This window comes from Narcine bancroftii, chromosome 7, assembly GCF_036971445.1.
Source record: "Narcine bancroftii isolate sNarBan1 chromosome 7, sNarBan1.hap1, whole genome shotgun sequence".
NCBI classification, from domain to species: domain Eukaryota; kingdom Metazoa; phylum Chordata; class Chondrichthyes; order Torpediniformes; family Narcinidae; genus Narcine; species Narcine bancroftii.
The window spans coordinates 39,440,560-39,458,889 of record NC_091475.1 but is presented as its reverse complement, the minus strand read 5'-3'; the positions used below and the strand labels follow the sequence as shown (position 1 = coordinate 39,458,889).

The 18,330-nt window shown below is 41.5% G+C and overlaps 1 protein-coding gene across 1 annotated transcript in view; it reads right to left on the bottom strand.

Annotated features, from left to right (window-relative positions):
- kpna3 (karyopherin alpha 3 (importin alpha 4)) overlaps window positions 1-18,330 on the bottom strand; it is an 89,752-nt gene that overhangs the window by 20,912 nt on the left and 50,510 nt on the right. The window contains exons 6-10 of the mRNA XM_069889712.1: window positions 16,659-16,754; window positions 10,616-10,701; window positions 9,530-9,616; window positions 8,646-8,815; window positions 365-409 (exon numbers count right to left, since the gene is read on the bottom strand). Coding sequence (XP_069745813.1) covers window positions 365-409; window positions 8,646-8,815; window positions 9,530-9,616; window positions 10,616-10,701; window positions 16,659-16,754 — 484 coding nt within the window. The remainder of the gene's footprint in view (window positions 1-364; window positions 410-8,645; window positions 8,816-9,529; window positions 9,617-10,615; window positions 10,702-16,658; window positions 16,755-18,330) is intronic.

The window sequence follows — 18,330 nt, the reverse complement described above, 5'->3', positions numbered from 1 at the left end:
CTTCTCCTTCCCTGTACAGCTGAGCCAGTGTTATAGTCTTGGCAGGATTCAAATGAAAAATTCTTCTCTCCATTATTGCTCAGAATTGAAGGCTAGCTGAAGAAAAGATGCCTTGAGAGGGGTGCCCTGAATTGAGTTGCCTCAACTATTGTTCAAGCTCCAGCTGATGATACTTCCTACATCGGTCGGAGTTCAGGACACATTGTGGAATTTCCTCATGATACAAGAGATGCATTTGCACATTTATAAAGTTGCTTATAAAAATTCATGAATCACCATCCTGCTTATATTAAAATGTATTAAATATGACAATACACATTCCCAAAAGACTAAAAAATTCCCTGATGCGAGTCATATCACTTACATTAATGTCTGTGTGGTATATCAACACGCATAATGCCGGTAGAATCTGTGGGAAAAGAGAACAATGCATTAGATGTTCAAATTCTTCAACCAAATTAAACAGCACAAAATAAATACATATACAAGCACAGTAAGTCATATTACTGTATATCTCTTTAGAGCATTTCCAAAGATTTTACACAACTGGGCAATTTTCACAGTCAGCTGATTTTTTTAATTGAATAACTGACAAAAAATTTGCAATTGTTGCTAATTTTGAACTAGGATGGAACAGAAAGAGGTGAAAAGGCAGCAAATAAGAGAAAATTTATAAGTTTAAACATACAGCATGGTAACAGGCCATTTCGGCCCATGAGCTTGTGGTACTCAATTACACCTGCTTGACCTTCATCCCTGGTAGATTTAAGGGTGGGAGGAAACTGGAGCCCCCAAGGAAAACCAACACAGACATAAGGAAAACATACAAATCCTTACAGACAGTGTAGAATTTGAACCCTTGTCCCGATTGTTGGCGCTGTAGAGGTGTTGCACTAACCTCTATGCCAACCGTGCTGCCCAGATACTAGGAGCTTAAATGACTAATGAATTCAGAAGGTTTAAAGAAAAACTGTAAAAGGAAAGGAGGGGTGAAAGAAGAGGAAGCATCAAAGCATATGGGAGAGGAGAAACAAGGATGTGAATTGGGGGGTTATAGACGGGGATGGATGAAGGGGAATGGATGGGGAAAGGGTTGGTGGAGTGAGTCTGTGGGGTTGGGGAAGGAACACAATGGCGGGTATGGGATTGCTGTACCCTTAAAAGTGGGGTCCTGAGGTGGGTTGGGGGGGGGGGAAGAGGTGAACGGGGGGGGCTTTGGTGTCCTTGAGAGGCCATGGAAGACTGGTGAGGAGTGGGGGGGGGGGGGGTGGAAATGACTGGAAGGAACAAAGTTCTGAGATGGTAACACCCCAAGTGAAGCAGGGAATAAGTGGAAATGACCAAAGGGTGCAGAGAGCAAAGCTAAAGTCACAGGCGGATAGAGTTAGTGAGCTGAAGATTGGGGGGGGGGGTGGGAAAAATGGGTAAAGCAGCGAGTGCATTGGAGGCAGAAGGATGCTGATGGGCATTAATGGCTCTGGTTATGCGTATGATCCATAAGCCACAATGAGGAGACTGCAAGGCAGGGAGTCCATGGCAAGTGGCATGGTGGGAGGGGATGATTCCTAGATATCATTAAGTGGGAGGTGGCTAGCAGATCTGAAATAGCCTATCATAGAAAATAGTAATGATCAAACGGAAATAACTGAAGGTGAAATGGTAATGGTGACAGCTTGTACTTGGTGGCCTCAGGCAGGAAAAGAATTGGATGTTGTGACAATAGAAGCCAATGATTACTGTGGAGTTGAGGGAGCTGCTCAGGGCTTTGAAAGAAGCAAGAGAATATTGGTTTTTGTGGGCAATAAGATGCAATATATGGCAGTTCAGCTGATAGTTATAGAGTTATAGAATTTCATAAGTTCATGAACTCTTGACACATATCATGAAGTGCTGATATCACTTCCAATTAACAAAAAAAAACTGGATTAGATTGGGTGGCACAGTTAGTGTAGCAATTAGCACAAAGTGGTTACAGCATTAGCAAACGGGGTTTGCATCCAGTGCTGTCTGTCAGGAGTTTGTATTTCTCCAAGTGTCTGCATGGTTTTCCTCTCCAGTTTCTTCCCACCCTTCAAAAACATACGAGGGTTGTAGGTCAATTGGGTGTAATTGGGCTGACCAGGCTTGTGGGCTAAAGGACCCGTTACCATGCTGTACATCTAAATTAAAATTAAACTTAAACTAAATTAGATAATTTATCATTCATCACAACAATTTTTTGTGCAATAGAACAAATATCAAAATAACAAAGGCTGAGATATTCTGTAGACCAGCATATTAACAGCTTATTCACAAAAGGATAGCATTGGAATTAATATCAACAGATGGACACCCCTGATGAACAAAGATGTTAGAATCAGCCTGCCATGGATTGAGAGAGGATATCATAATGGAAAGCCTGTCCCAATTTATGTATCCGTTGCAAATACTATTATTCATCACCTGTTCCCGGAGTGCCCGCTACTCAGTTCTTGTAGTAATACCGTTTCATTAAAGTTACAGAGCTATACAACATGGAAACAGATCCTTCGGCTGACCCTGCCCATGTGAGCTAATTCCATTTGCCCATGTTTGCCCATTATCTCTCTAAACCAATAGTTTTCAAACTTGTTCTTTTCACTCACATACCACCTTAAATAATCCCTGTGCCATAGATGCACAGTGATTAGTAAGAGATTAATTAAGGTGATATGTGAGTGGAAAAAAAGGTCGAGAACCACTGCCATGTGAATATTGATGTGTCACACAGAACTGTTATTGAAATATTATGCTTGAGAATAATTGTCATTGGCCCATTATTTGGGCCATAACGTTTGGAGTTATGAAACCATGCACATAATGTTTCAATTGGGTACGATTAAAACAATGATTTTCAAACTTTTTCTTTTTGATCACATACCACCTTAAGTAATCCCTTACTAATCACAGGCACCTATGGCATGGGGATTACTTAAGGTGGTATGTGAACAGAAAGAAAGTTTGAAAATCACTGCTCTAAACATTCCCTATGCACCTTTCTATCATATCATCATCTAAATCCTGTAAGTCCTTATACAATACCAATGCAATATTTCCTACCCCACAGTTTGCTTGGGGGTTCACCACACCTTAAGGACATTAGTTGCTAATATTGTCAGCAATTATCAGTTCATCTTAAAATGAATTTTATAAACCAGAAAGCAAGTATGTGGGGCACAGGGGGGATTGTGTAAGCATATGTGTGCATGTGGTAGGTGGGGTCAGGCGAAAGAATGTGGAGAAGGCACATATCAAGTTAATAACAGGAGTCATAGTGTCTCAAACCAAAGATATCTAGCAGATGCCAAGGGTTATTGCCAGTGGCTTAATGGCATTCCACCACAATTTGTCACCTTGTAGCCCAGCATTTCCATACAAGTATTTTCATCAAATTATGGGACACCCTGGATCACTTCAGTGTAGAAGATCATGCTGGGACCATCACAAGGCAACCTAAAGCTACAATGCAAGATATCAAAGTAACGTGCTATAAAGAGAGCTGCAAAATCATCCAAAAAAAGAGCCAAGAAATTCTGTAGTCTCACCACACACAAGTGGTGAATAATCATCCAATAAGTGGGAAGCTGGCCTCATGAATGTCACCATTATTCACAGGTGCAAAAGTCAAACCTGAAGTGTTTGCAACCATCCACAATCAAAATAGAAATGCAGAGCATTTTTTAAAATGCTGATAGTATTAATGATGTTGGTGGTCAAAGGGAGCCAAGTGTCCTTGCAAACATATCAGAGAAGTTTACCATGAAGATACAGAAAGCAACTGGAAACAGTAAATTGCCCTCTACTGCAAGAGGGCAAGAATAGAAATAACTTGCTAATAGTTATAGCATACCCTAGAACATCTGAACAGGATCTGAAATAAAAACACAATGCTGGAGAAATTCAGCAGGTCAAGCAGTGTCCTTTACATAGCGAAGGTAAAAATTTTTAATCGGCATTTCGGACTTGAGCCCTTCATCAAGGTGTGGAAATATATTGGCAGGCGTCCAAACAAAAGAGCTGGGGGGGAGGGGGGGAGTTTGGTCGCAAAGGCATGAGGTGATAGATGGAGAGAGGGAGGGGACAGCAGTGATCAAGAGGAGGAAGGAAGGCTAGGTGAGTAGAGAGGGAAGGGTTGGGGGGGGAGGAAGAACTGGAAAGGAAAAGGGTGAGGGGGAAGAGGAGAGAGAGCAGGTTAGTCGATGTTAATGCCATCTGCTGGAAAGTGCCCAGAAGAAAAATCAAATATTGTTCCTCCACTTTGCAGATGGTCTTGGAGAGACAGTACACAAGGCCATATGAATATTGATGTGTCACACAGAATTGAAATGGTTGGCTATTAAGAGCAAGTGGCTCCCAAGAGACTCCTACTGTGTCACACTCCCATACTCACATGTCTGTCCATGGCCTTATGTATTGTACCACCAAGACCACCTGCAAAATGGAGGAACACCTGATTTTCTGCCTGGTCACTCTCCAACCAGATGGCACTAACATTGACTTTTCCAGTTTCTGCTAACTCTTCCTCCTCCTCCCCCCCCCTCCCTTAGCCTAACCTTTCTGCCTCCCCTTGATCACAGCTGTCATCTCCCTCCCTTCTCCATCTATCACCTCTTGCTTTTGCAACTACACCTCCTCCCATACTCTTGTTCGGATGCCTACCGATATTTTTCCATACTTTGGTGAAGACCTCAAGCCTGAAACGTCAGTTATGTATTTTTAACCTGGCTATATAAATGATGCTGCTTGATCCGCTGACTTTCTCCAGCATTGTGTTTTTACTTCAACCACAGTGTCTACAAATATCAGTGTTTTACTTTTGTACATGGTCTGACCTCCCCATCAATGGAAGGACATACTTGTAGCAGAGTGCAGCACACAGCCCGGAATGATTCTTGTAACGTTTTGCAGAAAGCAGAGCTGATGCATCTGACGTGTTTAAAAGAATGAGAGGTGACTGCATTAAAACATACAAAATCTTTGCACATCTCGACAGGGTAGACAAGTTGATAACATTCCACTGGTTGGGGCTGTAGTATCAGGTCAGTCTCAAATATTCAGGAGATGAGATGAAATTTCCTTCACTAAGCAGGTTGCAAATCTTTAGGTATACAAAGCTCATTTGCTCAGTTTTTGCAAGACAAATCATTCGTTTTTAGGTAATGAAGGAATAAGGAGATACATGATTAATGCAGGAAAGTGGCATTGGCGCAAAAAAAAATCAGCCACGCTGGATGGAAGATCAGGTACAATGGGTCAAAAGGCTTCCTCCAACTTCTATTTCTTATATTATATGTCAAATGAATAATTCATCTTAGTGTCCTCCTGAGGCCTTGCCTTCGCAGATGTGTGTCTTGAATTACTTCACATGTTTTTGAAGAAATGACTCAATGTGGTGCATACAGCAAAGGCTATGGGACTCAACCAGACTGTAGCTGCAATGCTGAATGTTCCTTCTCCAAATCAATTTTCACCTCTAAACAGATTGTTGCTACTACAGCTGCAGCACTGGGATCAGGAATAATTACATAGGTATGCATGTCCATTGAAAGCAGGACAAATTCATTCTGATAACTTATTAGTCTTCTCTCAAATCAACAACTTGAAGAAAGGATTGTTCTCTGACAAGATACAGTATTCAGTTTCATTCACGGAATGAAATTATTAAGCATATTAACTTGCACACAATATTCAATCTTAAACCAAAAACTAATATTCAATATCTGGACAGCAAAAGTGGCAGGGAATTATCAATTCTAGCATGAGAGAATCTAGTAAATTCCCATTAACTAGGGGCTTCGGTTTCCTCTCACCCTTCAAAAACATAACGGTGTAAATTGGGTGGCACAGACTCATAAGACCAAATTAGCCTGTTAGAGTGCTGTATGTCTAAATTTAAAAAAAAATCAAACCAACTTCAAAAACCCAACTAGGGCAGCAGAGTTAGCATAGCGGTTAGTGCAACATTACTACAGCCCCAATGACTCGGATTCAAATCAGGCACTGTCCGTAAGGAGTTTGTACATTCTCCCCATGTCTGCTCTGGTTTACTCCCACCTTTCAAAGCATACAAATGGTGTAAGTTCATTTGGGTTTTTGGGCAGCATGGGATCAAGGGCCAGAAGGGCTCATTACCATAGTGTATGCCTTAATTTTTTTTTAACAAGTATTGCCGTTCCATCATCTTTAAGGCTGGAGCCAAACACCTCTGTTACTTCACCCGACTTCACAGAATTATGTCTTCAGCACAGGGCCTGCAGTAGTTCAAGGAGATGTTCAATACATATTTCACAATGGCAATAAATGTTCTGTGGCCAGCATATCCCATATTCAATGAATACATTAAAGAGATAGCCAATGGTGACCAGAACCAATTGATGTGCCTCTTTGTTACAAGCTAAATATCCAAGAGGTTTGAATCTCACCCCTCCTTAATCTGTCCTACAAGGTGTTCACCCTTAGGTCACTGGTAGCACACTTGCCCAAATCCTGGAGTTTGAATGCATGTGCAGAATGAAATACTGTTTGTCACCAGCATTGACAGAGATTTTTCATCTGAGATGTTAAACTGATTTGGCATGAAGGACTACATCTGATTTTTCAAAGAAAAGGTGAAGTTTTGCCTTCAATAACATTAATCCATTAACTCACAACACCAGAAAATTATTATCTGGTCTTTTATCACACTGCTACTATGCAAATTAGCTTCATCACACCTACACTACAACAGTAAATACATTACATTAATAGAGAACCTCAATGACTGCAAAATCCTTTAAGTTATAGAATTGTGAAAGGTGGTATATAAATGCAGGTATTCCCATTTATTGATTATTTTGAGAAATGGCACATTGTTAGCATAGCAGTTAGCGCACGCTGTTCCAGTGCCAATGATCCAGGTTCAAATCCAATGCTATCTATAAGGAGTTTGTACATTCTCCCCATCTCTGTGTGGGTTTCCTCCCACCCTTCAAAACACATGGGTGTTGCAGGTCAATAGGGTGCACTTGAGCGACATGGGATCATGGGTCAGAAGGGCCTGTTAATAATGTGCTACACATCTAAATTTAAAAAGGGCAGCATGGTTAGCATGCGCTGCTACAGCGCCAGCAACCTGGGTTCAAATTTCGGAACTATCTGTAAGGAGTTCGTACGTTCTCCCCACGTCTGTATGTATTTCCTCCAGGTGCTTTTGAAGGCCAATTGAGTGTTACTGGGCGGCATGGGCTCGTGGGCCAAAAAGGCCTGTTACTGTGCTATATGTTTAAATTGTCGCAAAATGAAATGGAGCACATTTTCTGCTCTTCAGCGCTTGACGTCCTGTTTTGCGGAAACTGCCAAAATGTTTGGCCTGGAAGTCAGCCTGAAGAAAACTGAGGTCCTCCATCAGCCAGCTCCCCACCACATCTCCATCGGGCACACAAAACTCAAAACGGTCAACCAGTTTACCTATCTCGGCTGCACTATTTCATCGGATGCAAGGATCGACAACGAGATAGACAACAGACTCGCCAAGGCAAATTGCGCCTTTGGAAGACCACACAAAAGAGTCTGGAAAAACAACCAATTGAAAAACCTCACAAAGATTAGCATATACAGAGCCGTTGTCATACCCACACTTCTGTTCGGCTCCGAATCATGGATCCTTTACCGGCATCACCTACAGCTCTTAGAACGCTTCCACCAGCGTTGTCTCCGCTCCATCCTCAACATTTATTGGAGCGACTTCATCTCCAACATCGAAGTACTCGAAATGGCAGAGGCCGACAGCATCGAATCCATGCTGCTGAAGATCAAACTGAGCTGGATAGGTGACGTCTCCAGAACGGAGGACCATCGCCTTCCCAAGATCGTGTTATATGGCGAGCTCTCCACTGGCCACCGAGACAGAGATGCACCAAAGAAGAGGTACAAGGACTGCCTAAAGAAAGCTCTTGGTGCCTGCCACATTGACCATCGCCAGTGGGCTGATCTTGCCTCAAACCGTGCATCTTGGCGCCTCACAGTTCAGCGGGCAGCAACCTCCTTTGAAGAAGACCGCAGAGCCCACCTCACTGACAAAAGACAAAGGAGGAAAAACCCAACACCCAACCCCAACCAACCAATTTTCCCTTGCAACCGCTGCAACCGTGTCTGCCTGTCCCGCATCGGACTTGTCAGCCACAAACGAGCCTGCAGCTGACGTGGACATTACCCCTCCATAAATCTTCGTCCGCGAAGCCAAGCCAAAGAAAGATGAATAAACTACTTACATGAATGAAAACAACAGGACAAACAACTGATATTAACTATTCCAATACTTGGCATGCACCTGAATTGACCATGTTTAGCGAGGACTCTTAACTACAAAGAAAATCAAGGATCTCTTATACAAACTCTAAAAAAGTGTGCCTATATTAATATATTTATTTGAAAAAAAATCCTTTTGCTGCACACTAATTCTAAGTACTAGGCTGACATCAACTACCCTCATCACTGCAGGCAAGTTATTATATATCTTTGCAGATCTGTAATAATGAAAATTTGAGTTCATACTGCCACAAAGAAATTTGCTTTCAAGTATATTTGTTCTGGCCAAAAATACAAAGTACTTTCACTCATAATAACCAAAGTCAGTCCAATCTCTTTACCTCCTGAACTGTCTCCATTGGTGGTGGCGGATCCTTATTTCTGCAGAGGTTAACTATGACCCATGTGACGTTACGAAGGAAAGTGATGGGAATGGAAGGATTGATGAAGGACAGAAGAGGTTTAACAACTCCCAGTGAGATGACGTAGTCTCTACACCGAGGACCATCACCTAAAGAAGTGGAAATGAAAGGGCTTGCATTAGAGATGAGAATCGAGAAAGTTAGATGAAAGGAGCAATGCTGTGGCCGTTGCATCGACAACAGCTTGATGAAAATGTTGATGCAACAACTCATTAAAACAGTTATAAACAAAAATATGACACTGGAGGTTTGTTCGAAAAGTTGTGCATAAATATTCAATAACTGAATTGCATACCAAAGGAAGAGGCCATGAACATTTGTGCTATCTCTTTGAATGTATCAAGTTTGTAATTCTCCACTGCTCTTGGCCCACTTTGTTTGATTCTAAAATCACCATATTTCCAGTAATACACATCTCTCCATAATTGTTTTGCACAAATATCTTAAAAATCTGATTAATCATGGTGCCAGTTGAAAAGTTTCTCTTCATTTGCTCTATCCAAAATCCCTCTTAATTAAGAACATTTTTCTGTTAAATCTTTCCTTAACTGCATTTACTCTGTAAACAATTCCACTGCCTTAAATTTCTATACATTACTCATCCCTGGCATTATTCTATTCAAAGACAACCTCTCCAAAATAATAAACTCATTTGTAAAGTGCTGTGCAAAGAAATAGAAATTTAAATCAAAATTTTAAAATGTTAAGTAATTTTTAGCTTTTACACTTAATACCTCCATTTAACAAACCAAGGAACCCAGCGTCCTTCTAATGCATGAAGGAAGCTTTCCAGCAATACAAACCTATGATGTTTCCCAGAGCCCAGACTGCTTGTTCACATACATTCTGATGAGGAGAGTGAAGTAATCGGAGAAAGAGCGGTACAGCATCTAGAACCAAAATTTAATATATTAGCTTCATTCTTTTCAAGTTATAATCCAGAAACTACAGCATACAGAAATAAAGATAAAAAAGTCAATTAATTAGTAGTTACATTTATCTGATTCAGTTGTGAATAAGCCACTAAAGCATTTCTTTAACACTATTAGCTGGCAGAATTCAGCAGTTCAAGCAGCATCAGTGGGCGATGCGATGTTCCAACTGATGCTGCTCGGCCCACTGAGATACCCTATCAGATTGTGTTTAGCTTCAAATTTCAACATCTACAGTCTTTTGTGTGTCACTACAGTATTTCTTTAGCAAGTTTGCCCCTCAAGTTTCCATTTCCTCCCCCCCCCCCCCCCCACCAACTTAACAGATTATTTCTAAGGTTTTGGTCGTACTTTATGGAGAAAATACCAATATACAGATGGGGGTGGTGTAACCTAAAATTAGAAAAAAAAAATCAATGATCATGTTGATAGATTAAAGGCTGTCCAGGAAGAATATGTCTTGTTGTTTAAGTTTTCATTTGGCCTTATCCTGACAGTGGACAAGGCCAAGAACAGACATGTCATTGTAGAAATGGTTGGTGGAGTTAAAATGGTTGGTCACCCAACCTGCGATTGGTCTCACCAGTGTAAAGGAGACAACACCAGGGTACATTGAATACAGTGGATCAGGTACTGTTGCTTCAACAAGAGAGGCTACAATGAATACAACAAATGCATCTTTAAGACCTCAGTGTTCAGTGGTGCAGTGCTCATTTTTGTTTTTAGGTGCTAGAGCTCACCAAAAACGGTGACGAGGAGAGCCAAGGCCGTCCCATGAGATGCCAGAGCTGCCCCGAGCAGCTGGAGCAGCACTCCGGTGAGCTCTGGCAGCACTGCACCCCTGATTGTGCATGTCCAAAATTTAATGCATACTGTCTATTAGAAAATAAAATTGCTAGTACAAAGCAATTAATAAAATGCCAATACATTATTCTCTCAATTTCTTTCGTCACTTACTTGCTTCAACCACGGCTTGAGTTTGTGCAGAAGTTCCAGATGCTATGTTAGTCAATGCCCAAGCAGCTTCAAACTGAAGGGATGGACTGTAAGATCAATGAACACATATAACTAGTGTAGCAAATCACAAACATCAAAATTGTACAGCTCCAATCACATTTTCACTGCATTAAAATGATAATTCTAATAACATTTAACAATTCTAGTTGTTTCTTAATGTTCTATCCACATAGTCCAAGCACAAGACTCTACTTTTGGGTTGGGTACAGTTCAGGTCAGCTTTGGAAATATATTTAAGACCTCTGGCTTCGATCCAATTACCTGGACAGGCTCTCTCGGAATAAAAAGTATACCAATGTAACTTCACTTCTGGGTGGTGGAATGTATGTTCTATCCTGGCTGGGGAGCACTATGCACTGGAAAACCAGGAGGAAATGCAAAGGAAGCAAAGCTGAGAGATGGGCCTTGAGCTTGACAGACAGGTAAGAGGAATGACAGGGAGCCATGCAACAAAGCTCAATGAAAGCTGCCAAAGAGGTGGAATTCCAAACCAGAGCAACAACCCTTCCCTCAAGCGTCTGGCTATCTGACAGGATCCAATTACGCGTATGGTGTTCATGCGGAGTTCAGTTTGGATATGGTCAAGTCGAGTTCAGATTAGGTTTTAAGTTTGTAACCCAGCAGATCTCTACTACCCTAGTAATAACTAACCTCCAGTTTGTGTCTTTCACACTCTAGAAACAGTGTCAACAATGCAATGTACCACACACATTAAATCTCAGAAACTGTTATTAATAACTTTTAACAATAATTATTATTATTTCAATTTGACATTAAGAGAGGGACTTCTTTCTTTCTTTTTTCTTTGGCTTGGCTTCGCGGACGAAGATTTATGGAGGGGGTAAATGTCCACGTCAGCTGCAGGCTCGTTTGTGGCTGACAAGTCCGATGCGGGACAGGCAGACACGGTTGCAGCGGTTGCAGGGGAAAATTGGTTGGTTGGGGTTGGGTGTTGGGTTTTTCCTCCTTTGCCTTTTGTCAGTGAGGTGGGCTCTGCGGTCTTCTTCAAAGGAGGTTGCTGCCCGCCAAACTGTGAGGCGCCAAGATGCACGGTTTGAGGCGATATCAGCCCACGGGCTTCAATCTTGTTTCTTCTTACAAAATACCACTGCACTTATCTAACAATCGAAATAGAAAAAAATAAAATAAATACTGCCTCTCTGATTTCATAGGGGTGTGAATTGACAGTCCAGCAATAGTGTTCCTCAAATTTAATACTTCTATTTTTTATCGTTGTCCCATGTTCACTAGAATGCTGCATGTTCAACATGCAATTCAACACCAAAAATTTTTAAATCTCAACTGAATGTGTCAATGCTTAAAACCAACTTGAAATCAAATAAAATCTAATTTTCCTCCAAAATATAATATTTGTTGGCAACAGCGGACAGAGGAAGTGAAAAGAACCAATTACATTGTTATGAAATAAAGAAAGCTGTAATGATAGTGATTATGTTTTCATCTGCTACTAGCAATATCTGAAGGATCATAGTTCCTGTTTGATTATACTTGGCTGCCAGCAGGGGGCTCACGTAGACAAAGAGCGGGCTGTATGAGAGATCTGTAATGGAGGCTGTTTACAACTTTAAAGAACCTTTTCCTTCATCCATGTGTTGTCTAAGAACTCACATTAACAAATACAAGATGAAACATGGTGTCAGAAGTGAGATGATGGAAATTAAAAATACTTTAAAAGGAAAAATCTAAAATCAGCAACTGATCAGTGAAGAGAAGCTAACGAAGTGAAAAATGGAAGGATTACACCCATCAGTGAAACTTCAGTTGACATGTAATGTGGCTGAAAATTGGAACAGATTCAAACAACGTTTTGGATTGTATATGGTGGCAGTCGGAGCTGACAGGAAAAGTGATAAAGTGAAAGCGTCAGTTTTCTTACATGTCGTGGGTGATGAAGCTCTGGAAGTGTATAACTTCATATTTGATGCTGAAGGAGATCAAATAAAATTTGAAAAAAAAATGGAAGAGTTTGCGGTATACTGCATACTTAAAACAAAATGTCACGTTTGAGAGGCACAGATTTTTCACGTGTACAGAAAACAGAAGAAAGTAGTGATCAGTATGTGACCGAATTGAGAAACAGAAGCAAAATGTGTGAATTTGGTGGGCTGACCAACTTGCTGATAAAAGACAGACTTGTGTGTGGTATTTCAGATAATAGTCTAAGGGAAAGACTAAGAGAGCAAAATCTAGACCTGGAAAAACCCATGGCACTCTGTAGGGCTACAGAAACTGTAAAAGCGCAAGCAAAAGATCTGTTCAGTGAAACAAGCTGCAACATTGATGCAGTAAGCAAGAATGGGCATAAACTGTTTAACAAAAAGAGCGCCAAAGTTGAAAGAGAGGCTTGGCCAGAGAACAAAAATGAAACGGACAATGTGGTACACACATATCAAAAAAGTGTCCAGCATATGGTAAACATGCAAGAAATGCAACAAAAGCAACCATTATACCTGTTGCTGTAGGAACTAAGTGCAACAAAGCAAGGTTCATGCAGTAGATGAAAGGGAGATAGAGGAATTCTAAGTAGATGTTGTGACTGAAAGCAAGAAAGAAAAGAGACTGTATTTTGAGATTAAAAGTGAATGAGATATACTCATGAAAGAGTACAATGACCTATTTCAGGGTCAAGGCTGCCTTCCAGGTGAACGCACAGAGTAGATAAATGTGTGCCACTGATAATACATCCATGCAGAAAAATTCCATTGGCACTTCAAAAGCGACTAAAGGCAGAGTTGGGCAGGATGGAAAGCCTAAACACGATTCAGAAGATAGATGACGCAACGGAGTGGGTGAGTTCACTCATTGTTGTGGTCAAAAAGAATGGAAAGCTTAGAATTTGCCAGGATCCAAGAGATCTAACAGAGCAATAAAGAAAACAACACTTTAGGCTTCCAACGCGTGAAGAAATCATGTCACAGTTTGCAAATGCAAAGTTTTTCAGCAAGTTAGATGCATCATCAGGATTTTGCCAGCTGAAATTGGATGAAGTTCAAGACTGTGCACATTCAATAGTTCATTTGGCAGATACAGATTCCTAAGGTTACCAAAACTATCCATATGGTCTAGGAGCATCTGGACAGAGTTGATACCTCAATAGATGACATCCTAGTATGCGGAATCACAAGTACGGAGCATGATGAGAGACCAAGGAAGTGCTGGAAGCAACAAGGAAAGCAAACCTGAAGCTGAATAGGGAGAAATGCCAGCTTGAGGTGACAGAATTAACATTTGTAGGAGGTATTATTGGTAGTGAGGCCATCAGACCAGATCCCAGAAAGGTGTCCACCACTGGGAACATACCAAGACCTCAATGCAAAAAGGTTTAATGGAATGGTCAACTATATGGGTAAATTTATATCCAATCTCTCAGAAAAGATGGCTCCATTGAGAAGACGAACAGAAAAGAACAGTGAATGGGAGTAGAATCATAAGCACAAAAAGTCATGGAGGAAATAAAGAAACTGCTCACAGAGGAACCAGTTCTGAGGTTTTACAACCCAGCGAGACCCAGCAAGATATCATCAGACGGATCATAGTGGGTGGTGCAGTTCTTCTGCAAAAATAAGATGACTTGCAACCATTGCGTATGCATCACACTCAATGACACAATATGCTCAAATTGAAAAGGAGCTGCTCAGCATTACATGCGCCTATGAAAGATTTAATCAGTTTGTGTCAGGACAAGCAATCAGTGCAGAGACTGACCATAGCCCTTGATTGCATTGTTCCAAAAGCCATTAAATGAATGCCCACTTAGAATACAAAGAATGATGATTGGGCTGCAACGCTATACACTGAATGTAGCGTACACTCTGGGTAAGCTAATGTACACAGCAGACATGTTGTCTAGACACTAGAGAGCCTGTAAGCACCAAAATGGATGAAGGCATGAATGCCTTCGTGGACATGATCACAAGTGCACTTCCCATATCAGATGCAAAAATGCTGCTCATAAAGTCAGACAAACAAAGATGAAACACTGAGACAACTGAGAAAAACATCTTGGATGGATGGTCCAACATGAAGCAGGACTGGTAGCCTGATGTTGAAGAGTAATGGAACTGCAGGGCAGAACTATCAGTGGTTGAAGACATCATCTACAAAGGAAGTAAAATCCCCAAAGAGTCTGAGAAAAGAGATGCTAAAATAGATCCATGGAGGATATCTTGGAATCGAAAAGTGTAAGAAAAGAGCACGAGAGGTGATGTACTGGCCAATATTCAACAATGATATAACAAATGAAGTGTCAAACTGTACAATATGCCAGAAATATCAAGCAAGCAATCCTGCAGAACCACAAAAGCCACATCCAGCACCATACAAACCTTACCAGAAGGTAGGTGCTGACCTAATCATATGTCAAGGGAAGGACTAATCTTGTAGTCACAGAGGAGTGTAGACTGAACACCACTGCAGATGTTGTAATAAAAGGTATGAAAGCCATATTCTTCAGAAATGGTGTGGCAAGCAAGGTCTTCACAGACAATGGACCCGTTTTGCAATTCAAAGTTCCAACAGTTTGACAAAGAGTGGGACTTAAAAATCCACCAGGCTCTGATACTTGATAGTGGGCTGTATCAGAGCCTGGCCAAGTTGACTCAAGAGTTGACTTGGCTGCAGTGTGAACTGCCAACCTGCTCAACTGGGTATAATTAGTGCCTGTGTGCATGCATCAGTCTGGTAGCTTTAATATCAGTGCAGTTTATTTCACAAGGTGTCCGGTGGAGCTGTGACAGGGCGGCCAGTGGAGCTGTCACAGGGCAGCCAGTGGAGCTGTCACAGGGCAGCCAGTGGAGCTGTCACAGGGGGTACCTGTGCTTTAAATCATCTCAAGATTACTTATAATATCTAATACAATGTTAATGCGAGGTAAACAGTTGTTATACTCTATTGTTTAGGGAATAATGACAAGCTGGTCTGTAAGTTTGTCCTAGGTTTGAACAGTCTGAGTCCACTGTATAAGATTTTCCCCACAGCATTTTATACATTGCACGTGTATGTCTTATTAAATTGTTAGCAGTTTTTTTCCCATGGTCTTTTATACATTATGCACATATGTGCTTTATTCCCGCTATGATTTCACTGCCCTGTGAGTACATAATATGTTTCTCGGGACGTCAACACTGGAGGTTGGGCCCCCCTTAGATCCATGACATCCACATGAACCAGGGAATTCATGGTCCAGTGTGAATGGCTCACCTGGTACTGGAACATGGGTCATTTACTCGCCCATTTAGTGGGTTGCCACTGTGAAAGGGGCTAATGACTGGTACACTAGCCTCATCATGAAATTAAAAAGGCAGAACACGTGTTTAAAATGAGATCAAATATCACAAAAAGAGAGCTTGGATTCTAAGAATAAACACTGTGTTCGTAGCCATGTGAAAAACTGCTTAATGTCAAATTTTGCAAAGTAGGAATTTTTTTCTCTACATAAACTAAAGCAAATATTGCATAACGTATAGAAAAAAACCTGAGAAATGAAGAAAAACAAATCAACTGCCCCCCCCCACCCCCGAGAAAGGATTATTTCTTTCAGTATGCTCTTCATTGAAGCAAACATCAGCAGTGGATGTCATGATGCTATAGAAAATAACTATCTCGTGTTCTTAAACTGCTGAACAAAACTTTTCAGAATTCAGTCATACCTTATGGACAAAAACACCCTTGCATTACCAGTCAAGTCACTCTTCAGTTTTGCAACTTTAATAATATTGCAAACTATCATCTTTAATGTTTTAAAACAATAATACAAATTGCATGTCTCATAACTGTACAATGTTTACAATTCTATCATAAAGAGGCAAAACTTAACTGGTGACTCAAGATGAGGAAAAATGCATTAAGGCTCAATCAATAGGATGTCAGGTTGGGTGAATGGTTTGTTTCTGGGTTTATTATCTTTCACAATTGATGTCAATGAAAAGAAAATAATGAAAACTGATGAAATTTCAGGACTTACTTGTCATCTCTCTCAAGACATTGGACTAGTACCGGCAAGATACCAGAGTTTATTAATTCATCAATTGGTGGATTTCTATCACTTGATAGCAATTTCCTATAAAATTTTAAGGAATAACAAGTTAATATACAAAATAAATTCACTATTCCCATCTATAATAAATTAAACACAATCATAACATAGGTGTAGAGACACACCTACAAAGAATCAATTTTAATTGTACCATACATCTATAACAATGCAGCTCGGGTGGAATAGATGGACCTTCACCCTTTCTCCCGACTTCAAAATAGATAAAACTACTGAAAGAATTTGTGATAGCAAAGCAACTAGAAATTAGAAAATAGTAGAAAACAATGTTCAGAAACTAACAATTATTTTCAGTGACAGGAAAGACAATAACAACATTAATCACACAAACTATTGTCCTGGTTTTTAAAAAAAATCTAACATCTTTATAAGAATTGTAGTCGCACTAGGCACGCAGTGAGCGAAAGAACCACACAATCGAGTCAAAAGTGAGTTGAACCATCTAAATTTAATAGAACTCTTGCATGTGTTTAAATTCCTCAGAACCAAATGACACTTACGACTCCCGGGACCTTTATGACATAAGCCGCCAGGCTGTGGGCTTGCCCTGTACCTGGAGCTCTCACAGATATGCCACGGACTTGCCCGTGACTCCGTGAGCCAGTTCACCTGTTGCATGGGTGAGCCGCCACATGATTCCCCCCCCCCCCCAACCAGAACCGGCATTAGGAGGTGTGGAGTCCATGGCCAATGCCTCTTTAGTCCGTTTAGGTAGCGTAGGGGTGGCACAGTCACAGGTGGCTCCAGGTCTAGGTGTGACGGCTTGAGGTGATGAATGGTGAAGGTCTCCTCATGGCTGCTCACATCGAGGACGCACATGGTTCTGTTCTGACGCACCACCTTATACATGCCCTCGTATGGCCGCTGGAGTGGCACGCAGTTGGGACAGGAGATAACATTCCTACCTTCTCAAAGTCTTGTGAGCACTGTCGCGGGTGTCTCCTCTGTGACATGGGCTGCTGGTATAAACTCGCCTGGAATCGTCAATGGGTGCCCTATTCCAACTCTGCCGAAGACATGGCTAAGTCTTCTTTGGGAATCATGCGGATGCCAAGCAGCACTCACAGAAATTCGTCACTCAAACCATCAGGGCCGTTGGAAATGCTCTACCAGGCCATTGGACTGCAAATGATAGGCCATGGTGTGGTGCAGCTGGGTCCCAAGTAGCTGTGCAAGCACCGACCATAGGCTGGATGTGAACCGTGACAGAGTCTGAGGTGATGTTGGCAGGCAGGCCAAAACATGCAACCCAGCTTGCAATGAGGGCTCTGGCGCAGGACTCTCTTGATGTGTCAGCGAGCAGTATGGCTTCTGACCACCTGGTGAATCTGTCGACCATGGTGAACAGATACCTTGTCCCCTGGGAGACCAGCAGTCCACATGGACATGCTCAAACCTCCTGTGCGTCGGCTAGAAGGGGTGCCTTCACGAGCCTGTTCAAACCAGACCTACGACTGCGAGGTCAACAAAGTCAACAGTTTCAATGAAACTGCATTGTGTGTTCGGGTCAGTCATTGTGGGTCTAAAAGCCATTTAGACTGTCAGGGTCACCAATGTAGTTGCACTAGGCATGCTGAGAGCG